Below are 27738 nucleotides of genomic sequence, written 5' to 3'. Positions count from 1 at the left end.
TCCTTGGGCTGGTTGTCCTAGGTGCTATAAGAAAGCAGGCTGAGGTCGGGCAGTTGTGGGGCACAGCACACTCCTTTAATCCCAGCACTTGGGAGGCAGAGGCAGGCAGATTTCTGAGTCCAAGGACAGCCTGGTCTACAGAGTGAATTCCAGGACAGCCAGAGCTACAGAGAAACCCTGTCTTGAAAACAAACAAACAAACAAACAAACAAGAAGGCAGGCTGAGAGCCACGAGGAGCAAGGCAGTAAGTAACACCGGTCCATGGCTGCTGCATCAGCTCCTGCTTCCAGGTTCTTGCCATGTTTGAGTTCCTATCCTGACTTCCTATGATGGTAAACTGTGGTGTAGAAACAGTAGCAGAATTTAACCCTTTCCTCCGCGAGTTGTTCTGGTCATGGCTTTTCATCACAGCAAGACAAGATAACCTCAAGAAAAGAGGACTACTCTCTAGTCCAGGCTAGACTGGAACAGATCAAGCTGGCCTTGAACTTATAGCAATCCTACTGTCTCAGTGCTGATCTTACAGGCAGGAGCCACCACTTAGTCCTAATCTTATCAAGGGACTGCTAAAGTCCACGCTACAGAGAGATGGGAGAGAGGTCTGGCCTTGATATCCGGGAACTGACTGTGAACCCAAGCCTGTGAGAGATGGCACAGGGAAGGGGCCATGGGCTCAGTATCTGGGCTGTACATGGCATCATGGGGGAAGAAATCCTGGGAGTGACATGTTGGGATCAGTTAGGTTCTGTGCAGGTGACTGTGAAGGTGGGGAATGCTTCCAGGATGTGTAAGAGGAGTTGGCAGGAACTTGTGCGAGACCCTTTGACTCTAGTGTTGAGCAAGCAAGAGGGCAGGGCCATCTACCCACGCCGCTGGGAGACCTGCTTAGAACAAGTCTCAGGACTTTATAACACATTCTAGATATGACTGACAGCAGTTGGTGTTTGGGGAGGGTGACCTGAACAAACAACACATGCAGATGGGACTTGAGCCACATTAAATCCACACTCGGTTTTTGAGCACTATCTACCCCCAGGAGAAAACGAAGGCGCAGAGTGTTGTCATCACAGACTACCTAACACCAGACCCGAGAAGACGCAGCCACACGGAAGCCAAGGCGGCCCTCACTTACTTCTCTGAGGTGATTATAGGCATGTCTGTCTGCACACCTGGAACAGAAAGACGTTCTATTAGTTCCAGACAGACTTTCTTAGTGGGAATAAAACCCACTAAAACCCTAAAAAGACAGATAATTTCAAGATCCACACAGTCACATAACTACTGGCCACAGCCAGCTTCTGACTGCTGTCCTTCCGTCCATCCACAACCTCTAGCTGGCTCAGATAGGTCCTCAGAGCCTTAGCTCCAGCTCAGAAACACAGATATGTAAGGGGACAGTTCATCTGTGGGATGCTTGGGCCCTGGTATAAGCTTAGCTTTCATTTTCCCTCTAGCTGGGGAGACCCTTGATGGTGGCGTGGTTTGGAGTGGGAGTTGGGGGCTTGAGTCTACCTCTGGGTATCAAGTGGGATAAGGCCTTTCTTTCAAAGTGTCTTTCAGGTCACTCAATGGTCTAGCTTTTACTCCTGCTCCTCATTCCGCCTTTAGGATAAGTTGTCTCCTTTCCCAAATTCAGCCTTGTGGTGGTTTGAATAAGAATGGCTCCCCATAAGCTCATATGTGAATACTTACTTGGTCACTAAGGGGTGGCCCTATTTGAAAGGATTAGTAGGTGTGGCCTTGTTGGAGGAAGTGTGTCACTGGGGATAGGCTTTGAGGTTTCAAAAAGCCCACGGTCTCTTTCTCTCTTCCTGCTGTCTGTGGGTCTTCATGTAGAATTCTCAGCTGCTCCTCCAGCACCATGTCTGCCTGCACGCTGGCATGCTTCCCACCATGATGATAATGAACTAGACTTCTGAAACTGTAAGCCAGCCCAGCTCTTCACATCAACAGAACACTGACTGAGACAAGCCTCACCTGCAGGCTAAGGAGGCTTGGCTGGAGGCTCCTCAGCTTGATGCCTAGGAGGAGGCAAGAGTCTGCTGAGATGGATTCTGGGGTAGTTTATGAAACGGAGGCATTCTGACAGGAGACAATGGACAAGTCTCTCTCATGAAGGCTGAACAGTAGATGACTGTTCCCTAAGACAGCTACTGCCAGGGGAGTTATATAGCCAAGTGGATAGACCTAGCCAATTGATTAAAAAAATATGTGTTTATTTATATTGAGACAGGGTCACATTATATAGCCCTGGCTGGCCTGGAACTTGCTATGTAGATCAGGCTAGCCTTGAACTCACAGACTTCTGCCTGCCTCTACCTCTAGAGTGCTGGAATTAAAGGTGTGCATTGCTCTGACTGCCTTTAGGACTTTAAAGTTTTATTCCTATGTATGTGTGTGTGTGTGAGACAGAGAGAGCGAGGGAGAGAGAGAGAGAGAGAGAGAGAGAGAGTGAAAGAGAGTGAAAGAGAGAGAGAGAGAGGGTGTTTATCTAAGTGTATGAGCATGTGCTTGTGTGCTTGTGTGCGTGCGCGTGTGCGTGTGTGTGTGTGTGTGTGTGTGTGTGTATGGGTGTAGCTGGAGTTCAGAGGGTTGTGATTGTTGAGCCCAACTTGAGTCTTGGGCAAAACCAGTAAGTGCTCTTAATGGCTGAGCCATCTTTCCAGCCCTGAATATTTCTACAAAAGAAGGATTACTATGAAATATTTAAATTTTACCACTGATGAGCTTCTAAGACAGATCTGCAAAGCCTGACTTCCCTTTTGGGCTCCACCCACAGCTCTTGCTGTGTGCTGGGGACAGAACCCAGGCTGTCCACACACTAGACAAATCCTGCAACATCCTTTTTTTGTCCTTCATTTTAAAGACAGGGTCTGGCTATGTAATAGGCTAGCCTCAAAGTCACAGCAATCCTCCTGTTTCAGTGCTTCTAATCTACACTGCTAAGATTTCAGTGTGTTTCACCATGCCTGGCTTTTACTTTCATTCCATTATTTATTTATTGATTGATTGACTGTCCATTTGCAGGCAGCCCAGGCTGCCTTGAATTCACAAGCCTCCTCTCAGTCTCCTAGCACTGAGATACTAGGATATCAGAACTACACCATCAGGTTTGGCTTTATTCTTACTTTTTAACTGGTACAGGTAACATAGCTTCCATTGTGTACACTGTGGAATTTTTAAGTCAGGTCTAATATCTACCTCCTCAAATCCTTTCATCTTCAAAAACAGTATGGATTTCCTTCTTAAAAAGAAACATTTTTAGATGGGCGGTGGTGGAGCCTGGGGCTAGTGTAATGGATGTCTGTGAGCTGCCATGTGGGTGCTAAGACTTGAACCTGGGTCTATACAAGAGCAGCCAGTGCTCTTAAAGGCTGAGCCATCTCTTAAGACCCCAAATGCATCTTCTTAGGCCTCCATTTTGGTTTACCCATAGCTCACAGCTTCACAGTCTCATTTAATATCACAGTAAGGCCACAGCCCATCCTGCTCTGTGTTTCTAAGGCTAAGGCTACCAGGTAGGCTGTGATGGGTGAGCTCGAAGGTGAGGTTCCAAAGAGACTTCATCTCAGGATTGCTTCTTGCAGCTGATATGCCTTTCCTGTCATTATTAAATTAATATAACAACCCCTGGGCATTAGCCCACCCTATCGAGCAGATTTCCTGCAGATCAACATAAAGATGAACTTTCATGAATTAATGTTGTTTAGATGAATTAATGATTCTATAGAATTCCTTATTCGATTCAAATAATTTTAGGAAGAAAGTTTTAAGAGGTGGTTTTATTTGTTTTGCTAAGTTAGAATCAAGAATAGAATGTGCCTCCTCCTCACGTAGTAAGTAAAGGCTGCATAGTAACAAACACAATGAGCTTTCACAATCACATTAATAGGAGAAATAGACTTAGGACAAATTTATGTTCAAGAAAAAGCATTTAGGTCTGAGGAGATAGCCACAGGTGTGCACAGGATAAGGCAAGGCCATGAAAAAAACTGTTGCTCTGAACTTATAATGAGCTTGCAGAATGAAACACTACTTTGAATCTAATATCAACATCCTTTGTAACTCTCATTTTATCTAACATTTTATCTGAGGTAATTTTCTAAAGAAGTTTTTGTCAAAGCAAGTATAAAAAGGCCAGAGAAAAGAAATAAAGTTTTTGGTTGAATAGTTTGACTTGGGTGGCTCTGTCCCATCCGTCCGTCCATCCGTCCAATCTATATGTCTGACTGACTATAACGTACATATTTAGGTATAGGTGTATATGTAAGCATGCAATGAATACTTGTGGAGTGTATAAAGCCCAACAAAAATGTGAATGTGTTAATGTATAAATGAGAATGTGAATGAATGTGTTAATGTATGTATGAATGTGTACATGTCTGTGCATATTTGCCTGTATAAAGCATTTTCGTTCTTTTCCTTTCCTTCCTCTCTGGTTCACCAAGAGTTAATCAGCCTAGCCAGAGAGGCTTTGGGCTGCCTGGACAGAGAAGGGAGCAATAGCAATACATTTCTACTTAGTTCCCAGTTGTTAGGTATCAGGTGCTAATTGCCCAAGCCAGTGTTTTTTAACCACAAAATAAGCAGGAATGTTTTTAGGATTTTTTTTTTTTTTAAAGATTTATTTATTATTATATGTAAGTACACTGTAGCTGTCTTCAGACACACCAGAAGAGGGCATCAGATCTCATTACGGATGGTTATGAGCCACCATGTGGTTGCTGGGATTTGAACTCGGGTCCTCTGGAAGAGTAGTCAGTGCTCTTAACCACTGAGCCATCTCACCAGCCCCGGCATCTTTTTTTTTTTTTTTTTTTTTTTTAATATTTATTTATTATATGTAAGTACACACCAGAAGAGGGCATCAGATCTCATTACAGATGGTTGTGAGCCACAATGTGGTTGCTGGGATTTGAACTCAGGACCTTCGGAAGAGCAGTCAGTGCTCTTAACCACTGAGCCATCTCTCCAGCCCTAGGATTTTTTTTATAAGTTATCAGCAAGCCTTCAGTATAGAGAGCTAGAAGGCCAGAAACCATCAGTCTTTAAGGCTACCTCTGAGACCATCAGTCTTTAAAACTATGTTGGAAGACCATCAGTCTTTAAAGCTACCTGTCCATCCAGTGCTGTGTCTTATTTCAAAACATTCCAGATCAGGCTGGCTCCCGGCAGTAGGTCTGAGCCACTATACTTAGCTTTAAAAAAATTCTTTAAAATTTTTAAAATAAATGTATATATGTATGTACATATGCATCTACTTATTTAGTTATTTTGTGGCTTTGTCAAGACAGGCTCTGTAGCTCTGGTTATCTTGGAACCAGCCACGCTGGCAATGAACTCCTCCTGAGTCCTGGGATTAAAGGCATATACCACAATGCCTGGCAATTCTTTTATGTTTTAACTTACTGGTATTGCTTAATTAATTGTCATGAAGATGCCTTGGAAAATGTATTAGGAGAAAAGAATTGTAAATTAAGGAGCTATGCACATTAATTAGTTTAAATGTTAAATTCCATTTATTTGTGTGTGTGTATGTGTGTTGTGTGTATGTGTGTATGTGTGTTGTGTGTATGTGTGTGGAGGTCAAAGGACAACTTACTAATCAATTCTCTCTTTCCACCATATGGGTTTGGGATAATTTGACTACTTTTGGAATTAATTAAAAAAAGGTAAGCTTCTGGATACAGGTGTGAGGAGTTTTTCTTTTTTTTCCTTTTTCTTCTTTTTAGAGACAGGGTTTCTCTGTATAGCCCTGGCTGTCCTGGAACTCACTCTGTAGACCAAGCTGGCCTCAAAGTCAGAAGGCCGCCTGCCTCTGCCTCCCAAGTGCTGGGATCACAGGCGTGCGCCACCACTGTCTAGCGAGGAGTTTTTCTTGATTGGATGATCTGAGGTAGACCCACCCTAAACCTGTCCACACCTTCTGGTGGCAGCCCACATAAGAGGACCCAGAAGAAGGAAGCTTTTGCTTTTTGCCTGCTTGCCCTCACTCTCCAGTTCATCTATCCTGCTGCTGGGGCACTCCTTCACTGGCATTAGAGCCTACTTCTTCAGGATTCCAAGAGATACTAAAGACCAGCTAAGACATCCAGTATTGTGGACTAAAGGACTGTTGGATTCTTGGACTTCCTGTCAAGAGACAGACAGCCACTGTTGGACTAGCTGGTCCACAGCCTGTAAGCCACTCTAATAAATCATATAAATATATATGAACAAATCACCGCACATATACATATATACCAACATATGTATATATAAATATATGTATATGCCCCCACCCCACGAGCTCTAATACAGGGCCCATCTGGGAGATCTAACTCAGTCATAACGATTGATGATAAGTACTTTTATCTACCAAGTTGTCTCACCTCCAGCCTCACATTAATAAATATGCTTAACAATGCCATGGTTATTGTAAACTCTACCTCTGCGAATAAACCACGAAGCTCGTTTTGACAGCAGCACGGGCAGGGGAAGTTCCTACACACATAGCATCCTACCCGGCAAAGGGCAACCAGAAAGCCCAGTTAATAGTTTTCCTGTCTTTGAGGGGCAAAGGATTGAAATCAAGGCCCTATATGTGTAAGACTTCTAGCCATTCCAGAAGGAAGGTGAAATGCATTTCCAAGAACTATAAAAGATCTTTCTGCCTGATCTGCTGGCAGATGGGAGATTCTGAGTTCAAGGCCAGCCTGGGCTAAGTAGTGAGATAGTCAAAACCAAGTCAACCTAAACAGAACAAATACCTGTTTTGATGCAAATTCTTGTAGCTGCTCTGTTCTTCGTTGTCAGTGTTGCCTCTCTTCCAGAACTTACCATCTTACCAGGACAAGTAAGCACCAAAGAAAGCTACACGCTTACCTTTCCATCTGGCAGCCAGCTTGGGATTGGAGATTGTGAAGTTCGGACGACTTCTGGAAAGAATCCCTTTTCCAAAGTAACCCTTTCAAGAAGAAACATGGTTGTTAGGTTTGCAGCTGCAGTGGAATAGAACTATTCAACAGCCTCACGCTTCCCTGATTTCCTAATGATCATACATTCCCTCCTCTGTAGTGTGTGTAGATGTTCATGTGCAAGTGTGAACATGTGGGTGTGCGGGTACAGTATGCATATGTGGAGTGCAGGTGCATGTATGTACATGAGGTGTGCAGGTGCATGTGTGCATATGTGGGAGTTCAGGTGCATGTGTGCACATGTCGGTGTGCAGGTGTATGTATGCATATATGGATGTAAAGGTTCATGTATGCATATGTGGGAGTGCAGGTGCATGTGTGCATATGTGGGTGTGCAGGTGCATGTGTGCATATGTGGGTGTGCAGGTGCATGTGTGCATATGTGGGAGTGCAGGTGCATGTGTGCATATGTGGGAGTGCAGGTGCATGTGTGCATATGTGGGAGTGCAGGTGCATGTGTGCATATGTGGGTGTGCAGGTGCATGTGTGCATATGTGGGTATGCAGGTACATGTGTGCATATGTGGGAGTGCAGGTACATGTGTGCACATGTGGGTGTGCAGATGCATGGATGCATATGTGGGTGTGCAGGTGTATGTATGCATATGTGCGTGTACAGCTGAATGTGTACATATGTGGGAGTGTAGGTGCATAGATGCATATGTGGGTTTGTAGGAGCACATGTGGGAGTGCAGGTGCATGTATGCACATCTGCATGCCATCAATGCTGACTATTTCCCAACGGGGCTGGGGTCTGAATTGAGGACCAGTGTACCCGCTCATGGATCCATCTCTGTAGCACCCCAGCTCTCAGTTCTAGCTTGTCTCTCACACCGAGTTACCCTGGCTTGTATCTGGCATCCTGAAGGCACCAGAACAGGCAGGGGTGGCTTCTTCTCACCTGTGGCTCAGGAACACAGTATACCTGGGAATGAGAGCTATACCCACTGCAGACCTAGGTGTTCTTGGATTCTTTCATACTCTGGAGAGGACTTGCCCCTCTCTTTCCTGCTGGTTCCCCTTAAATACATAATTTCCCTGTTCTTGATTATAAATAAACAGAAAAAAAAATCAAATAGTAATAAGATGATTAAAACTTGTCCAGTATATGTGCAAAGCCTCATTTTACCTTATTCACAAACAAAGGCCTTGGCAGGGAACTGAAGACAGACAGGACCCAGTGAGGACATAATGCATCAGGTCCCCAGGAACCCCAGCGCTGAGGCCACTGACATCACTGTAAACTCTAGTGAAGGTGGAAGAGAGGCAGAATGCCCATCATCTGTCCTGAGCTGGGAACAGGAGCAGGATTCACTGTCATAGGTAATATCTTCCCGTGGGGGTGGTAGGTACAGTTCAGAGGTGGAACACGAGGCCCTCAGTGCAAACCCCAGCACCAAACCAAACTAGCAAACCCCGACACTGGAAACTGCTCCATAAGTTTTTAATGTCACTGAATTAAAGGTATGCTTATAAGGAGCGAACGTCATGGCTATAAACTACATCTCAATCAGTTTATGTAAAAAAACAAAACAAAACTACTTTTTAAGAGCCAATCACTTAAATTTTATGTGTATAGGTGTTTTGCCTGGATCTATGTCTATCTGTTTACCATATATGCCTGGTGCCTTCAGAGGCCAGAAGAGGGTGCCGAATCATCTGGAACTGGAATTACAGACAACTGTGAACTGCCATATTGGTGTTGGGAATAAGATCTGGGACCTCTGGAAAAGCAAGTCACTGCTCTTAACTGCTGAGCCATCTCTCCAACAGGCTGGCTTTTAAAATGTCCCAGCAATAAGAAGGATATGGAGAGCGGGTCTCATCTGTTGTCCTGTCTAACAAGTGCCAGCAAGGAGAGAGCAGAGATGCGGGGAACTTTCCACAGGCCCTGGCTCATGGGCCCTGGGCCACTGTGTAGTGACCTCTGGGAAGGGACAGAAGTCAGTAGGGGTGACTGTCAAGTCATTACTTATTATCTTTCTGTAAATCACTTCTTTGTCTTTACTATTCACTGCTTCACCCCATGTGTTGTTGAATGTGAGTTTGTGCTTGGGCATGTCTGGTTTTCAGGCTCACAGTTGATGTTTTAGAGCTGCTGTGTATGGCTTGTTCTGGGAGCCTGGAGAAGGAGGTGGCTACTGGGGTGTTGCCAGGAAGGAACGGGAAATGGTCGGGACTTACCTTCCCATACAGCTGCTCCATGTCCTCTGCTCCCCGCACCACCACATTGTTGCTAATCATTTCAGCCTGGAATACTCGGAATTCCTTCCTGAGACCTTGGTCCTGACCAAAGGGGATGGGCAGTGGTGACTCGTAACTCTCGTACACTCTTCTTTTCCTCTTTGGAGCACGGAAGACAGCCTCTGCCATTCTTCAAGGATAACAGGTCCCTAGAGGACAAAGGAGGGGAACCAGTCAGACACTAAGACCTCTAAGAAGCCAGTGCCATCGCCTTAACTGAAGCTGGTAACACCAAGGCCTAGCTATGTGTCCTGAGAATTCCTGCCTTTAAGGACAACATACTTTCTTTTCTCCAACCAACATTCAGTGTCTCCCAGGGACTGCTAATACTCATAGATACTGGATAGAAAGTGGGTGAAGAGATAAAACCAAGACTATGTCTTTGGCAGAATTAGTCCAGTAAGACCTCCATCTTCTGAAGATCCACCTTAAGAAACATCATAATCTGGGGGCAGTCAGTCCTCAGGGCTCTGTTTGCTCCATTGAGACAAGTTTTGTGTGGTCCAGGCTGACCTTGAGCCATGTAGGTGAGGATGACCATGAACTCCTGGTCCTCCTGTCTCTCTACTTCCCAAGCCGAGATTTGAGGTGTGAGTCTCCATGCCTAGCTCCCACTTTTAAAAGGAAATCCATGAATCATAGCAGAGTCACTGTCATTTCAGGGCCAGCTATGTCCCCTCAAATGCCAGTGGGTGTGTGCAGGGACTGAAGCCAGGCTGTCCGTGCTGTATCCTATGTGTGCTAGCTCCCGCAGTGCACACACCAAAATCAGGACGTTGCTACATCTTAGCTGTAAAACCTTGGGCCAAAGTCCCCCAGCCTCTGGGCTTTAGTTCATCTATAAGCGGGGAGGAAACCAGCTTCTCACAGCCACGGTTCGCAGGACAGGACCTGGTAGAGTGGCCTCACCCATACACTGGTGGTCCTGGTTATGGAGTGAGCGCCAACAATGCCATCTTGCAGCCAAGGCAACACTCGTGTCAGTGAGGGCTGTAGAGGGCCCTGTGAATGACGGCACTGGATTAACTGCAGGGCTGGAGGACCCGCTTTCTGTGGGTTCCGCTCGGGCGCAGGCTGCATCTGTTCACTGTGGTCTAGGTCTGAACGAGATGCCACACAGCTGCTAAACAGGTAGAGAATTACCTAGAAGGACCGACCCAAGGAAGCAGACCACCTCCTTATTCTGGGTCTTACTCCAACCCGAGGAGACAAAACGTGTGGAACACACACACACACACACACACACACACACACACACACACACACGAGAGCAAGTTGGATCTAACTTGGAGCTGCTGCCAGCAATCAGCACAGAGCACTGTGGAGCCACAGCCCATGCAAGTGTGTGCATTCCAACTCACAGAGGCTCCAGCAGGTGGGTGGGGGAACTGAACCGGCAGCTGTCTAGCGTCAGGTTACACATGACTTAAACTGTCAGGGTTCAGGGAGCTCTCAGGCCATCTACACAAATCCCTCACAAAGGACAAAATGTGACTGATGGCCTGGGTGCCCTTCCCCTCAAACCAGCCTTCATTAGGTAACAGAGAGCTGGGCCTGAGGAGGTAGGTGGCTTTAACATTTCATGACCATTAAAAAGAAATGATGTGGCAGGAGCACTGCCTGCTCCTTTAGAAGACTCAGGTTCCATCCTCAGCAGCCACGTGATAGTTCAGGCCCATCTGCAATTCTAGTCCCAAGGATACAGTGCCCTCTTTTGGCCTCTGTGGGCACTGCATGCATGTTAAGCACAGACAAGACACACAGGCAGGCAAACACTGGCAAAACAGTGTTATTGTTATTGTTGTTGTTGGTAATAATAAAAACATGCCAAGGTGTTCATGGTACTTCTCATAAAGCTAGGAACTCCAATAAAGAGAGAAAGAAACACGGACCAAGGAAGTAAAGTTAGAACAACTGACAAGTGACTGTCAAAGATACCCATGCACAGCCGGGCGATGGTGGCGCACACCTGTAATCCCAGCACTCTGGGAGGCAGAGGCAGGCGGATTTCTGAGTTCGAGGCCAGCCTGGTCTACAGAGTGAGTTCCAGGACAGCCAGGGCTACACAGAGAAACCCTGTCTCGAAAAAACCAAATCCCCCCCCCCCCAAAAAAAAGAAAAAAAAAACAGAGGGATTAAAAAAAAAAAAGATACCCATGCACGGGGATGCAGAGAGAGGCTTAGGAAGTAGTTAAGACAATGGCTACTCATCTGGTAGACCCAGGTTCAATTCCCAGCACTCACTCGGTGGCTTCTACCCACCTGCGACTCTAGTTGCAGGGGATCAGATATCCTCTTCTGGCCTCCCCGGGGAACCAAGCACTCGAGTGTTACACGTCATAGTGCAGATACATACATGCAGTTACATATGAATAGGGTACACCAGACCAGAACGGGGGGGGGGGTAGGGGGGGAGGGTCTGGAGGACTGGATACAAAGGCTTTTAATTGCTTCTTTTCTTAGTGCTGGGAATTGAACACCAGGGTCTGGCTCATTCAAAGAAAATGCTCTATCAAAGGAGCCAGAGTCCCTGCCCAGCCACGTTCTCATTCCCACTGTACAAGTGAGAAGAATGACTTGGTGCCTGTGTGTGTGTGTGTGTGTGTGTGAATGTATCCTCAAAGACTGTTAAGGAGAAACCTGCCCACACCTGACGCCAGAGCACCTCAAAACATATTTCTGTCCATCGAAAGCAAGGCCTGTCCTTCCTTCTTCCCTTAACCTGCTGGCCTAATATTCATTTAAAAGTTTTGGTTTTGCTGACACATGGTCTTGCTTTGTAGCTTTGGCTAGCTTTAAACTATGATCTTTCTTCCCCAGCTTCCCATGTGCTACGGCTAAAGGCATGAACCATCACACCCCCTGATCAGCCCAACCCTTTTTATATATTTCATATATATGCTCCTAAGTGTCAATCCAAGCACAAGCCATACAGGAAGAGGTGGATCCATATAGTTTCCCAACACTCTTGGGTCAGGTGTCAAAGAAGCCTCCCTTATGGCAAAACTCACCCGTGGTCTCTTATCATTTATTTATTTATTTATTTATTTGAGGCCGCACGTAGCCCAGGCTGGCTTCAAACTTGATACATAGCTGAGGATGGCCTTAAAAACAGCGGATCCTCTTTGCCTCCACCTCTGGAAGTTGGGCTTACAGGCGGGCAGCAGCTTGGTTTGACGTGGTGCTGGGAGCAGAACTAGGCTGCCAACCGAGTCCCATCCTCACCCCCTCGTGGGCGCCTCATCATTTGAAACCACACTTGCATCTCCCGAGCTGGGGTGCAGGGCTGAGGGCCAAGGCAGACCGGCGTGGGTCTGGGGCAATCGCCATCTGTCAGCGAAGTGCTCGGCAGCGGTCAGGACGCGGTGCCCGCGCGCGCTTGAGTGACAGCCAGCCCCCACCCCACTCACGCCTGAAGCCGCTCACACGCTGGACACAGAACACAAGAAACCGGCCGGCTTCCGACTCCCGTCAGTCTTACCTTACTCGGCCACGCGCGCCCACCGTTACCCGGCAACCTGGGGGCGGTGCTGCAGCCGTCAAGCAGTGCGGCCGCAAAAACAGTTGCGCGCAGCCGCAAAAGCGACCGGCTACGTCCTAGCACAGCACGCCTGCAGAGTACCGCAGGCGATACATTCTGTCCCATCCCACAACTAAATCTAACAAGGAAGTCTAAGGGGTAATTTATCCCGCCTTAATCCTCACAGCAATATCAAGGTGTGTGTGTGTGTATTTCCTTTTGAGGTTACATAGGTCTCACTGTACAGCCTTGGTTTGCCTGGAACTCACTATGTAGCCCAGACTGGCCTTGAACCCACGGAGATCCACCTGCCTTTGCATCTCCAGTGCTCACTGCCTGGGGGTTCCAACACAAGGTCCATTTTTTAGAGATGAGATAAGCGACCTGCCTCAAAAGGCTGCCTGCCCTTGATCTCAGTGTGATTGATTTTTTTTAGCAATGAACCCTGAATGCTTCAAGGGAAGATGTGCCCACTGGTCACATAATAATGGTATGAAGGTTAGTGGGGCAACCTACACTTAATGATTGGATCTGAGGTTGTTTGACGGAGGGAGGGAATTCATGCCTGGTATTGTAAACGTGATCTAAAGCCTGCGTCTCAGGAAGTCAAAGGCCCTAAGGAGAAACCTACTACTATTGTTTTGTTAAATGAAGAGGTCCAAATACTTCCAAATTTTTGTTTATACCCACAGATTAGTGCTGCCTTCACCCCTGGCCAGAGAAGGTCCCCTCTGCAGAGGACACGGGCTTAGTACTGGTCAAATGCTACAAGGGAGTGCAGAGGGCTCAGCCTTTAATGTGTGTGTGTGTGTGTGTGTGTGTGTGTGTGTGTGTGTGTGTGTGTGTATTAACCCTTGCCTGCCTGAGGCTGAGGAAACATCGAAAAGGGGATGGTGTAGAAAGAAGGCGAGAGCCAGAGGATGGGAGAGTGCTGTCTTCTGGACATGACAGAGCCCAGGGCATTCAAGAACTCACAGCAGACTTGGTTACCTACATAAGGCTTGGTCAACATCAAGCCTGAAAGATCAGTTGACCTTCAAGCCGTCAGTACTAGCTGTATTTGATGGATGACCAAAAATATGAAAGGCAAGGGGAATGAAGATAGGGTGTGTGGGCAAGACGGGGTGGGGGAGGAGAGTGGGGGCAAGAGAGGGGGGAGGAGAGTGGGGGTGGGGAGGAAAGTGGGGTGGGGGAGGAGAGTGGGGTAGGGGAGGAAAGTGGGGTTGGGGAGGAGAGTGGGGTAGGGGAGGAGAGTGGGGGCAAGAGAGGGGGGAGGAGAGTGGGGGTGGGAAGGAAAGGGGTGGGGGAGGAGAGTGGGGTGGGGGAGGAGAGTGGGGGCAAGAGAGGGAGGAGGAGAGTGGGGTGGGGGAGGAGAGTGGGGTGGGGGAGGAGAGTGGGGTGGGGAGCAGAGTGGAGGCAAGAGAGGGGGGAGGAGAGTGGGGTGGGGGAGGAGAATGGGGGCAAGAGAGGGGAGGAGAGTGGGGTGGGGGAGGAGAGTGAGGTGGCTATAATCAAGATAGACTGTATGAAACTGTTTAAGAACACACAAAAGATAACAACAACAGCAAAACAAAGAATACAGACAGGCAGTAAAAAAGTTTTTTTTTTTTTTACTGTCAGGCATGGTGGTGAGTGTTTCAATCCTAGCACTTGGTAAGGAGAAGCAGCCAGATCTCTACGAACTGAAGGTCAGACTGGTCTACATAGCAAGTCCCATATCAGCCCAGACTACATAGTGAGATCCTGTCTTCCTCCCTCCCTTCCTTCCTTTCTCTTCCTTTCCTTCCTTTCCTTCTCCCTTCCCCTCCTAGGCTGGGGTGTTAATTAGTGGTAGAGCAATTGCCTAACATGCAGAGGTCCTGGGGGTTCATAAAAACAAAACAAAACAAAACATAAAAATGTATTTCTCAAACTTCCAACCTTTGCTCTCTTGTTTCTTTCATATTCTTTGTATCCCAACTTTGATTTCCTTGTTGGAGTATTTGAAAGTAATCCCTACCCAGGCATGGTGGTATGTATTTACAGGTACAGTTACTAGGATAGCTGAGGGGCTAGCGTCTTTTGAGGCTGGGAGTTCAAGGCCAGGCAACATACCGAGAGCCTTACTTATCTCTTAAAAGAACAAGAAGCAAATTTGTGTTCACACACACACACATACACCTTTAATCCCAGCACTCAGGAGGCAGAAGCAGGTCGATCTCTGAGTTCGAGGTCAACCTGGTCTACAGAGTGAGTTCCAGGACAGCCAGGGCTACACAGAGAAACCCTGCCTCAAAAAACGAAACCAACCAACCAAACAAAAAACCAACAACAAGAAGAGGGGCTACAGAGGTGGCCCAGGGGTTAAGAGCACTGGGTGCTTTACACCCAGAGAATTTGTGCTCATTTGTAGAACCTACTTTGTGGTTCACAACCATGTGTAATTTCAGTTCCAGGGGATCTGATGTCTGTTTTTGACACCAAGCACAGACACATGTGTAGGCAAAACAGTCATGTGGTGGCACACTTTTCTTTTCTTTTGTATATGTGTACACTGTAGCTGTCTTCAGACACACCAGAAGAGGGCATTAGATCCCATTACAGATGCTTGTGAGCCACAGTGTGGTTGCTAGGAATTGAACTCAGAACCTCTAGGAAGAGCAGTCAGTGCTTTTAACGGCTGAGTCATCTCTCCAGCCTGGCAAACCAGTCATACACATTAAATCAATTTAAAAATAAATAAAACAAGAACCTTAAACAACATGTAAGATCTCACTCATGATATCTTAGTATGAATCTCTTAATGTTTTATATACGTGTAATACAGACACACATGCTCTTATCAACGATGTAGTTGATTCTATTTCTAGTAGTCATGCATATCCTATAAAGTTAGCAAATATTGACCTGTTCTTCGCAGAAGAACACTGGGCTGGTTTCTGGGAGCCTCTGATCACAGCTTTTTCATCCTGTGGTCAATATAACATTGTTCCACAATGGTGGTTCTTTTTAAAGCCAGTCTCTGTATTATCAGCTGTTGATTCATTAACATTGACTTCACAGCCAACCATGCAGTAACTGGCGTGTGCCCGGGCCTTATCTGAGCCGTATTTCCTCCAGTAAATCGCATTTCCCAGCTGAGCAACGCTGCATCGCTTCAGCACTCTGCTTGGGGACATTTGAAAAACCGAAATCCCAAGTAAAACCCCACAAGAGTGTAGGAATCTTGGCATTCACTAAGCCAGAAAGCTTGCTTTTGTCTGTTGTTCTGAGAGCTGGAACTAGAAGGTGGGCTGAGGGGGGTGGGTAGTGGAGGGACAGCCTCAGCTGGGCGTGTGCACATGGCTGACTCTGCAAATCTGTGAGGGATTGCAAAAGTGAGACCTCATGTTGAGGACACACACACACACACACACACACAATTTCAGAATTCCAGAGTAGTGTTAGAAACAAACAGAAAACAATTAATCTAGGTGTCACACATACATGCATACATGACTGAAGGGGAAGTGGCCTGGTGTACCAAGACCCAAACCAGGCAGCAAGCACTTGAGAGCAGGAGCTTCACAGCAGGTGATGCCTCTGTCTCTTCTCCATTGGCTGGGGGCTGACTTCACAGACTTTTGATATTGGTTAGTTTAAAAAGAATCCAAGGCAAAGATGATGAAGGAAAGGAAGAGGATTTTCAGGCCATCCAGTTCTGGGAATGTGTGCGTGGGGATGCTTTGCATAAACAAAAGTTTCACCAGGTAGGGGAGATTTGTGAAATCAATTTGTCTGTCTGTCTGCCTGCCTGCCTGCTTGCCTATATGTCTATCTATATTTTAAGAGTTTCTGTGTATAGCCTTGACTGTTCGGGAACTCACTCTGTAGACCAGGCTCTCTGCAAACTCAGAGATCTCGCTGCCTCCACCTCCTGAGTGCTGGGATTAAAGGTGCAAACTAATTTTTTTTTAATTTTTAATTTTTAATTTTTTGGTTTTTCGAGACAGGGTTTCTCTGTATAGTCCTGGCTGTCCTGGAACTCACTCTGTAGATCAGGCTGGCCTCGAACTCAGAAATCCACTTGCCTCTACCTCCCAAGTGCTGGGATTAAAGCCATGAGCCACCACTGCCCAGCTAAACTATTTTTGATAGAATAAAACAAGCAACAAAATACTCACCGGAGCAAATATGGAGACGAAGTGTGGCACAGAGACTGAAGGGAAGGCCATCCAGAGACTGTCTCACCCGGGGATCCATCCCATGTACAGTCACCAAAAGCAGACACTAGTGTGGATGCCAAGAAGTGCATGCTGACAGGAGTCTGAGATAACTGTCTCCTGAGAGGCTCTGCCAGAGCCTGACATATACAGAGGCGGATGCTCACAGCCAACCATTGAACTGAGCACAGGGTCCCCAGTGGAGGAGCTAGAGAAAGGACTGAAGGAGCTGAGGGGTTTGCAGCCCCATAGGAAGAACGACATTATCAACCAACCAGAGCTCACAGGGTCTAAATCACCAACCAAGGAGTACACATGGAGGGACCCATGGCTCCAGCCGTATATGTAACAGAGGGTAGCCTTGTTGGGCATCAATGGGAGAAGAGGCCTTTGGTCCTGTGAAGGCTCAATCCCCCAGTGTAGGGGAATTTGAGGGCATGGAGGAGGGAGTGGGTGGGTGGGTGGGTGGGTGGGGTACACTCTCATAGAAGCAGGAGGAAGGGGCATGGGATGGGGGGTTTCTGGGGAGGGTGGAAATCAGGAGGGGATAACACTTGAAATGTAAATAAATAAAATATCCAATAAAACAAAAACCCCCCAAACCTCCAAGCAAACATTTTCATCATTATAAAGGTCATCTGTCTACTAAGTAGTAAACACAACTGGAAATGGACATCAGTCTTTTGTTTGTTTGTTTTTTGTTTTGTTTTTCCAGATAAGGGTTTTTCTGTGTAGCCCTCCCTGTCCTGGAACTCTGTAGACCAGGCTGGCTTCAGACTCAGAGATCTACCTGCTTCTGCCTCCTGAGTGCTGCTGGGATTAAAGGCGTCAAGTCTTAATGGGAAGAATTAAGTGGAACCACCATGTAATTTTTGAAACATATTTTTTAAAAAGTTGTCCCCCGCCTCCCACATACTGTCAGGGTGGGGGAAAGGGCTTGGAAACTGTTAACTGTTAAGTGTCAAACTTGGGACAAGTGGCCGGGCGAGGGGCCTATTTAACATATTAAAGTAGACCAGGTTCTCCCAGCATCCCTTACCCTGCCTGGTACAGGGTATGGCTGCTATACCCCCACCCTCTACCATGAACGCTGCAGCCCAGGGGCTGGGCTAGGGCTGCCCTTCTCCCAGAGGCTCTTCCCTATGTGGCCCAGACATATTGGTTCCTACCTCTCCTCCTGTTCCTTTGTCCTCCTGGCTGTTGACTTGGTTGCCCTCTCTTCTTTTCCCTCCCCCCCTCCCATATGGCTCAGGGTCATGGCCACTTTGGACTCCCAGATGTGTCTGTCTCTGACTATCTCTCCCTTATATCTATAATAAACTTACTCCTCAACCATACCTGGGAGCAGCCATAACTTTTCCTTCCTTCCTTCCTTCCTTCCTTCCTTCCTTCCTTCCTTCCTTCCTTCCTTCCTTCCTTCCTTCCTTTCCTCCTGGCTTATGTAGCACAGGATAACTGTGAACTCCTGATCTTGCCTTTATCTCCTAAGTGCTGAGATTATAGACATGCAATGTGGTTTATAGACTCAAGAGCTTGCTTTCTTTCTTTCTTTCTTTCTTTCTTTTTTTTTTTTTTTTTTTTTGATTTGACTTTTTCGAGACAGGGTTTCTCTGTATAGCTCCTCCCAGAGTGCTGGGATTACAGGCGTGTGCCACCATTGTTTGGCGAGTTTTCTTTTTTTAATATTAGATATTAGATATTTTCTTTATTTACATTTCAAATGTTTTCTCCTTTCCTTGTTTTCCCTACGAAAACCTCCTATCCCATCCCCCCTCCCCCTGCTCACCAACCCCTCCCACTTCCCTGTCTTGGCATCCCCTACACTGGGGCATCGAGCTTCAACAGTTTTCAAATCCGAAGAGGTCTCCTAGATGCCCTGTGTATCTACACCCTCCTCACCTCTACTGTGGCCGTTGTGTGGTTGTCATAGCATGCCTGTGGGTTGGGTGCCACCACCTCTGTCTCTGTTGCCAGTGGCTGGGACCAGAGCAGGCTCCAAGGACTCCCAGCCTCAATGGCCCCACAGGACTCTAGGGCTTAGCTCAAACGCTCAACAAAAACATTCAGTATTGAAACAAACACGACTCTGTAAGAGTTTGTGGGAAATTTGTAAGAAATTTGTGGGAGGGCAGGTGATGGTGGTGGGGGATGGACCAGGAAGGCTTCCTGGAAGAAGTGGCTCAGAAGCTGGGCCGATTGTTGTCTGGAGCACAGGGCTGGCCATAGCGAGAGGCTGTACTCATCAGCTTGGAGGTTCAGGGAGGAGTTGGGCCTGGCCAGGGCAGGAGGTCGGAGTCGAGATAAGGCCGGATAGGCAAGGCGGGGCCGATTGTGGAGGCGCTTGAATTCCAGGCTTGGCTTTCGGACTTTACCCCGCAGACAATGGGGAGCCGGCCACATTTCTGAGCAGGGCTGGGCAGCCCCTGTCGCACCATTGTTTTCCCCAGAGACCGGACCCTGCAATGCTACATCGTGACCACGAGATGGCAGTATTTCAGCAAATTTCAAACACTCCAAGTGAATCCTTGGACCACACTGAACCAGAGCTGTGAAACAAACACCAAATCTACCCAGCCCAGGATGTGTGATCCAGCTTCATCTCGCGGGCAGAACAAGCCTTTCACAGCTTTGAGGGAGAATCTGTTGAGCCACAGGGAAGGAGAGACCCGTGCTGCTAGAAGCCTTACGACCACTTTTCAGGGGGCCGACACGCCTGTTTCACCTATAAGCAAGGGTTCCGCATTAACTCGGGGCCACGTGGTGAGAGGTGAGCCGCGAGTCCTCGAGGTTTGCTGGGCCTTTGCACAGTATCCAGCCGCTCCCTTTCGTCTATTGTGGTGGATCCCAGGGTTACTGTGCCTACCTATCTCTTGCCTTCTTTTAGCAATCTAACATGTCCTACTAGGGGGCCAATTTCTTAGAGAAATTTGTGTATACTACCCAAAGAGCTACAAATCTTTTCTTCTTAAAACTGTGTGCACATGTATCTTGGGTATTGGTTTGTGCACAAGAGTGCTGGTGCCCAGTGAGGCCAGAGGTTGGATCTCCCTGGAGCTGGGGTTACAGGCAGGTGATTGTGAGCTGCCTGACATGGAGGCTGGGAACTGAACTCCAGTCCTCTGCTGGACGGAACAGTGAGTGCTCTGAATTACTGAGCTGTCTCTCAGCCCCACATGACTTTTTAAAGAGTATTCTATTTATTCGTGTGCGCGTGCGCGTGCGCGCGCGCGCGCGCGCGTGTGTGTGTGTGTATGAGCATTCATGTGTGCTTGTGTGTACATGTGTTTTGGATTTGGTTTTTTCGAGACAGGGTTTCTCTGTGTAACCTTGGCTGTCCTGGAGCTCACTCTGTAGACCAGGCTGGCCTCGAACTCAGAAATCTGCCTGCCTCTGCCTCCCAGAGTGCTGGGATTACGGGCGTGCGCCACCACCGCCCGGCTGTGTGTGAATGTGTATGTTTTGAGAGAATGAGCCTGTTTCTTCCTATATGGAAGGCATGTTCATAAAACGTGCCGTAGACACACACTACTCAGCAGCCATAGAGCAGACGAACACTGTGCGGCAGTGAAAACGAACGAAGGAACTTATTAATATGCTTCTCCAGCAGTGTGCTGATAGGCGAATTTCAAGCATACGATAAAGATACAGGGAAATATATATCCTACTTATGAAAATTAAAACATAACACATCACACTGACTGTACATATAGATATGTTCATATACCAATGCCCAGTCAGCCATGCTGCCCACTTCCAGTGGATAAGGGGGCTTTAATTTTGTCTTTTATGCTTCATTTCTTAAAAACAAAACAAAACAAGAAAACGTGGAAATAAATCTGGGTGGTGGGTATGCAAATCGGCTGCCATATTGTTTCTCCTATTATTTATGTACATACAAAAGATGCTTCAGGGAGGCACACACAAGGCAGACTCTCCTGCTGGGTCTGAAGGTGGTGGTAGCGCTCTGCGGCCTGAGGATTGCTAGGAAGGATGAAACCCCAGTTCTGATCCCAGGATTTGTAGTTGGTGAGGTCCCATCCACCATGTCTCCGAGACTGCTGGCCCCCCTCAGGGAGGACACAGGACAGGGGAGGCCAGGACCAGGTAGTTCTATTGTGGAAGCTGCTGGCTGGCAGCGGCCACATCGTGAGGCCACTTCCCCTCTGTCCTTTGCTTTGGTCATTTTCTCTGAAGCTGTGGTCACGCGTGACCTTGCTGGGTGGCACCCGTTTTCTAGTGCCAGGTGCTCCAGCCAGGAAGTAAACCCAGTTTTCACTTTTGCTTTTTCTCCTCCAGGGCAGTGCTGACCGGCATGCAAAATCCTGAGTGAGCGCCAATGTTCTATTGATCACGACAGAGAAAGAAGCAATCAATCGACCTCCTGTGCGTCACAGTGATGCTTTGGTCGATGACAGATGGAGGCAGTAGGCTGTTTGGCATGCAGCAGGCTGTACCACACATAGCAGAGTTTGCAGCCTTGACTTGTAGCATGCGAGGCCATATAGCCTACATGTGAAGGCTTGATATTTGAGGCACGTGTGGCAGAGTTTGGGGGAACCTTTTATTTATTCCTCAGAGCGTACTCCATTCTTCAGCGCAGAGCTGTGACCTTTTTCTCTTTCCGCTATCTTCCTTTCAGGGCTCATTTTCTGTTCTTTTATACCTCATTCTTAGGGATTGCGTGTGTAGTAGTGTCCCCTGCTAGCTTGTGTATTTGCACACTTGGTCTCTGCCTAGCGGCTATTTTGGGAGGCTGTGGAACCTAGGGAGTAGCAGAGCTAGCTGAAGTGAGTCTCAGGGTTCCTGCCTGAGCCTTTGCCTCCCGGGTCTACCACAGTGTGAAAATCTGCACGCAGCGCCATGGCGGACCCCACGCAATGCCTCCTGGGCTGTATTCCCTGAAACCGGGAGCCAAGATTCACGAGGGGTTCTTCCATAGCACCGGGAGCAGCAACGTGTGTTCACCTCACCTCTCTTGGTGGATGACATTCATTCTCTCCATCCATTCATTCATCCATCAATTGATTCATTCGTTTTTATCCTTTTTAGGTTCTATTTGGCTTATTGAATGTATGTGGGTGTTTGCTTGCATGTATGCATGCGCACCACAGGCGTGTAGTGGAACCAGAAGAGAGTGTGGGAATCCCGCAGACCTGGAGTTACAGGCATTTGTGAGCTACCATATGGGTGCTGGGAACTGAACCAGGGACCTCTGTGAGAGCAGTCAGTGCTCTTACTCTCTGTCTCCATCTTAAAGATGAGGACGGTGAGAGAACAGCTGTGTGTTTTACTGAAGGTGACACAGAAGCAGCAATGCCACTTTCCAGCCCTGTCCTGTTGCCGCAGGCCCTCACTGTGCTCACAGTGTACTGCTAGCCACTTAGGACAGCATCCCTCTTTTAAAATGGTGGTCTCGCTTTCTCTCTCTCAAAACCTAGTGTTCTTTGTTCCTGGTTGCTTTTGTCTTGCTTGTGCCCCCCAACCCCCGTGGGTTATACTTTCCTGGGGGCTAGAGATCTCTGTCCTCCACTCACGGGATGGGGGTCTAAGGCTTTCCTGCTTGTCTGAGCACACTCACCTCATATGCCAAAGGTCTAAATTCCAGGCAAGCCAGTGGCAATGCTCCAGTCATCAGATTTGAAATCAAATTTCTGCAAAGACACATTTGCTGCCAGAAAGTAAATTAGCCTTTTCTTTTCTCTGTCATTTTTTCCCCACCCAAACATAACATCCTCTTATGAAATATGTCCGATCTGCAATATTTACTTTCCCTTATTTAATAACAGGAAAGGCTTTGCTGCACTTTTGTTGATTTTTGCATTTCTTATTAAAATTCTTAAGGGGCTTTTGGGGGAACTTAATCAGCAAAAATTAAAAAAAAAAAAAGGAGAGAAAAAAATTCCTCATGTGCGGTCCCCGGGACTAGTGAACAGAGGAAGCACGCTGTTTGTATAAGAGCTGCTGATGGGAGAAGCCAGTCACGTGCTCCGGAACCTTCCTCAGACTCCTTTCCTTCTCTGAGCCCTTCCCCGCTGTCTGCAGAGCAGGGCCAAATGCCATGCTTTCTTTCTGCCAAGAATTTTGAGCTGGTGTCCGTGCCCCTTGCCAGGTTGGGACTGACAGAGATGTTCAAGGAACACCCAGCATGCTTGCCGCAGGAGGTCTCAGTTTCCCCTTTCTGCCTTGGCAGATAAAGAGATTGAGGCTCAGTACCTCTTGTCTAGTCCCTCTTCAGCATGCTGTCCTCCTGACTAAGAGGAAAGGGCTTGCAGTAACTACACACTCCCAGCTCCAGCTGTACTCCACAGCAACTCTGAGGGACAGGAACATGATTCCTAGCTGCACCTTGCTGCCGGTCACACAGCTATGGGACAGCAGAGCTCGGTGAGCGGAGCTGTCCTCTACCTGGTCATCATGTGTGTTTATTGGACCGTACTCCACGGCCTCATTGGACAACATAATGCTTTGAGGATGACGTGGTCTGAGTTTTAGCATTGTCCCTGGGGAGGGTATGGCTATCACCCTTGCTTCCTGATTAGGGCTTCAAGTAGCTTCAAGATTTTAGTTTTTATATTCACGTTCGAATGGAAATAATTATATTAAGATTGTAAAGTTTCGCTTATGTGTTGATAAGTGCGGTATGTATGGGGGTGCTCATGTGGGAGGTCAGAGGACATCCTGCAGAAGCTGCCTCTTCCATTCTGCCATATGGGTCCAAAGGATTGAACTCAGTTGGTCAGGCTTGGCTGCAGGTGCCTTTACCCTCTGAGCCCTCTCACCAGCCCAGGAATAATTATATTTATAAGCACATTATGACATTGTTTTACTCTTACAATGTATACATGGTTCTCAGGCAAAAGACCCCCTTACAGAGTCAACAGCCCTATAAGATAGTGAACCCAAGGTGCCTCTCACACAGCTAAGGAGACAAGACAAGTCTAGACAGACCAAAAGATCTGATACCCAAGGCTGTGGCAAACTAGAAGTGGAATCTAAATCTCTAAGCCTGGAAGGAAAAGTTGGGGCCCATGCAGTGAGGGCTTGCCCGGTGTCCTTAGGAATTTGAATCTTTTCACAAATGGACACCTGGAGGGCTTGAGGGGGGAGTGACTCAGTCCAGCTTGGACTGTGGAGGTCTGGGGTGGAGAACATGCCAGAGGGCCCAGGTTGAGCGGAAGAGGCTGTTACAAGCTGCAGGCAAGAGGGCCTGAGGCGTGCCCACCTCACATCCTGTTTCCTCCCAGCTCCCTGAGCAGGCTTTCTGCTGTGCCCGCCCTCCTCCAAGAGTGCCTCTCTGATTCCTCCCCTCTCTGTGGTGCTGGGATTCGAACCCAGAACGTCATACTTGTTAGACTCTTATTTTTTTCCCCACCCTCTTTGCATGCTCAAAGGTCTCATGATGAGTCTAAACCTTCCAGAGGTCAGAGAGCTGTCTGAAGATTAAAGGAAGAAAATCACACATGAGGCTCTGCACACAAATGCTACATGCAAGGAACACGACACAGGGTTTCACAGACCCCAGCCCTGCTTAGTTTGTGAGCAACCAGGAAGGCAGACACCCTGAAGGGTTCAGCTGTGCTTTGTAAATGTCCTGGGAAAGTATGTGCAGCTGAGGGAGGAGGGGGGCAAAGAGGGCTAAGCTTGTCCTCTGCGAGGGGACAGAGGCACTGGAGATGCAGCTCAGTGGTTAAGAGCACTGGCTGCTTTTCCAGAGGATCTGGGTTTGATTCCCAGCACCTACACAGTAGCTCGCAACATCTGTAACTCTAGTTCTGGGGAGATCTGATGCTCTCTTCTGGCTTTTGAGAGCATCAAGTACACACGAGGCATGAACAGACACGAGTGGCTGGAAGAGATGTTGATTGGCATGAGTTTCAGGCCAGCTCAGACTACAGAGTGAGACCCTGTTTCTAAACAACAACAAAATAACCAGAAGGAAAAAAGGGTGGGGGACCTTAGGCCAGAGGGAACCCCACGTGACTTCAATGGCATCTTTTTCCCTTCCTCCTTCCCTCCTCCCTCTCTCCCTCTTTGCCCTGTCTCTCCCTCCCCCTTTCTTTCTTTCTCTCTCTCTTTCTCTTTCTCTCCTTCCCTCTCTGGGTCCCTCCCTCTTTCACTCCCTTTTTCTCTTCCTCCCTCTCTGGCTCTGTTTTTCAGGCTGCTCTCAAACTCTTGGACTCAAGTCATCCTCCTGCCTCAGCCTCTTCAGCAGCTAGGATGACAGAGGCCTGCCCTGAATGCAGTAATATTTATTTATCCTCCTTATTCTGAGCCAGCGTCAGGCTCATAGCTCAGGCTGGCTTCAAAGTCTTTATACAGCTGGGACTGGGCTAGCCTTGAACACCTGTTCTCCCCCTCCTGCTGGGATTACACCTACAGTAACCTTTCTGACACTCAACTCTCCCTCCTAAGAAAGGCTGGATATGCAGGAATGTGCAGGCAATAGAGAGAGACAGCGGGAGGTCTCAGGGTGCCTTAGCCACGAGAGGCTTCATCAGCAGCCCTCCCTTCCCCTCTTGCTTACCAAGCATCTCTCTGATTTGATTTGGCTTTCCGTGGACCATGCCTACAGGGAACTTAAGTGTTGGCAGCAGGACACATGTATCCGGTCCCTTTGGCAGTGACATTTCTCACTGTAAATTAGCAAATTGGGAACAGATAGTCCACAGAAGAAGCCATGAAAATGACTAATATGTAACATAAAATTCTTCCTCTCTAGGATTCAAGGAAACATAAATTTAAACCCAAACCCAGATTGTCACCACCTACTCAGTCAGAAAAGACTTGTTTGTTTGTTTGTTTTGAGATGGGTTTTTCTGCGTAGCCCTGGTGTCTGTACCTTGCTCTGTAGACCAGGCTGGCCTCAAACTCACAGAGATCTGCCTGCCCCTGCCTCCTGAGTGCTGAGATTAAAGGTGTGCATCACCACCACCTGGCTTAATATTTTTAAATAAATAAATAAATATATAAATATTGGAAATAAATTAAAAATAAGTAAAACTATGGTGTGTGTGTGTGTATGTGGGTGTGTAGATATGTCGCTTGACTACAGTCAGTTGAGGAGGCAGAAGAGTGTGTCAGATCCACCTGGAGCTGGAGTTACAGGCAGTTGTGAGTTAGCTGATGTGGATTCTGGGAACCGAATGCAGGTCCTCTGGAAAAGCAGTGCTCTTGACCCCTAAGCCATCCTCCAGCCCTAAACCTTTTTTTAAAAAAAATTCTTTTTTTTTTTTTCCTTTTGAGACAGAGTTTCTCTGTGTAGCCTTTGCTGTTTTAGAACTTACTTTGTAGACCAGGCTAGCCTTGAATTCAGGGATCTGCCTGTCTCTGCCGCCCAAGTGCTGGGATTAAAGAAATGTGCCACCATACCCAAGCCTCAAGACTTTTTTTTGAAGTCAAACATATTGCAAGGGCAAACTCATGGCCAGCCTGTGGAGATCTGCCTGTGTGGCTCTGGGACATTGGGTCTCATAATGTAAGTTCTTCTGACTTATTTACTTAGGCATGTTTGCAGCGCTGGGAATGGAACTCAGGGACTCTTGCGTGCCAGGCAGGTGTTCTGACCCCAAGTGATGGCTCAGTCCCTCTGTGCAGTTCTTTAGGCTTCTCTAGGATCAACTGAGACACTGTCATCTACAGAGGGAATGGCTGAAGGCGGTGTGGACAAGGTTTGTAAGTGCACGAGCTGAAGACCTGAGTTCAGGGCTCTGGAATCCATGTAACAGTGAGAGCCTGGGCGGCTGTAATCCCAGCATCCACTCCCACGAGGTGGGAGGTAGCCACAGGAGAATGGATGGAAACTGGCCTGGCTTAAGCAAGAACAAAGAGACCCTCCTGTCGCAAACCAAGTGAAAAATGAGGAACAAACCTGAAGTTTGTTCAATGCACTTCTAAAAGTGCATTGTGACACAGATGTACCTATACCCCACACAAGAACACACACATGCACACAGACAGACAAACATAGACACACAGACAGACATGTACACACACAAGAACACTCAGAAACATATACATGAAAACATATACATATACACATACTACATGTGCACTGGGACATACATGTTCCTAACCCTCCCCCCAAGAATATACACACACATACACATTAACCCCCCCAAGAATACACACACACACACACATACACACACACACATATAAATACACACACATCTAAACACAAACACACCCTTCTGTGCATACACAGAACAGCCAGAGGAGCCACTTCCTGGATTTACTCCCAAACCTTTACTGAGTACCTACTGTGTGCAAAGCTTACAAGACACAAGCAGGAGATAGGGCCCACATAGTAAGGAGGGCAGAGACCACTTCCTGGGCATGGTGGAGAGGAGAAGGGAAGGGGATGGGGAGAATGGTCAGGGGAAGTCAGCCCCCCTTGGCCTTTTCCAGCTCCTGCTGGTCCCCAGGCTCAGATGGTACCTAGGAACTGGCTGCAGCCATGGATCCTCTTCAGTCTGGGTCCACCATACCAAGGCTAATCTAGTGGGCTGGGGCCTGCTCACAGCACTTAAAAAGCACCCCACGTGTTTTGGTTGTTTAGTCTGGTCAGAAAACCAGAAAAGAGAAAACTGACAAATTCAGGGCAAGGTGATAGAAAAGACAGAATGTCGGGCCTTGCACAGCCGGCTCAAGAGCGGAGGAGGGAGGGAGGAGGGGGGAGGGGTGGGGGTAAGGTGAGGGTGGGGAGTGGGGGGGAAGGGGGAGTATTGGGGGGTTTGGGGGGGCTGCACACAGAGGGTGGGCACACAGCCTGTGACCCTGCAGCCACACACCATCTTTCTGGGCACTGGTTCAGTTAGAAAAATATTGTTTGATTTAA

At 47.7% G+C, this 27738-nt stretch overlaps 1 protein-coding gene across 5 annotated transcripts in view; it reads right to left on the bottom strand.

Annotated features, from left to right (window-relative positions):
* Tsen2 (tRNA splicing endonuclease subunit 2) overlaps window positions 1-12735 on the bottom strand; it is a 40097-nt gene extending 27362 nt beyond the window's left edge. The window contains exons 1-4 of one of the 5 annotated variants that reach the window (XM_052174597.1): window positions 12682-12735; window positions 9141-9349; window positions 6866-6947; window positions 1134-1170 (exon numbers count right to left, since the gene is read on the bottom strand). In XM_052174597.1, coding sequence (XP_052030557.1) covers window positions 1134-1170; window positions 6866-6947; window positions 9141-9329 — 308 coding nt within the window. In that variant the 5' untranslated portion in view covers window positions 9330-9349; window positions 12682-12735. The other 4 variants (XM_052174598.1, XM_052174600.1, XM_052174596.1 and 1 more) reach the window with 4 other exon arrangements.
* Between the last annotated feature and the right edge of the window lie 15003 nt (window positions 12736-27738).

This window comes from Apodemus sylvaticus, chromosome 2, assembly GCF_947179515.1.
Source record: "Apodemus sylvaticus chromosome 2, mApoSyl1.1, whole genome shotgun sequence".
In the NCBI taxonomy this organism is placed as follows: domain Eukaryota; kingdom Metazoa; phylum Chordata; class Mammalia; order Rodentia; family Muridae; genus Apodemus; species Apodemus sylvaticus.
This window is presented reverse-complemented; position numbering and strand designations above follow the sequence as displayed.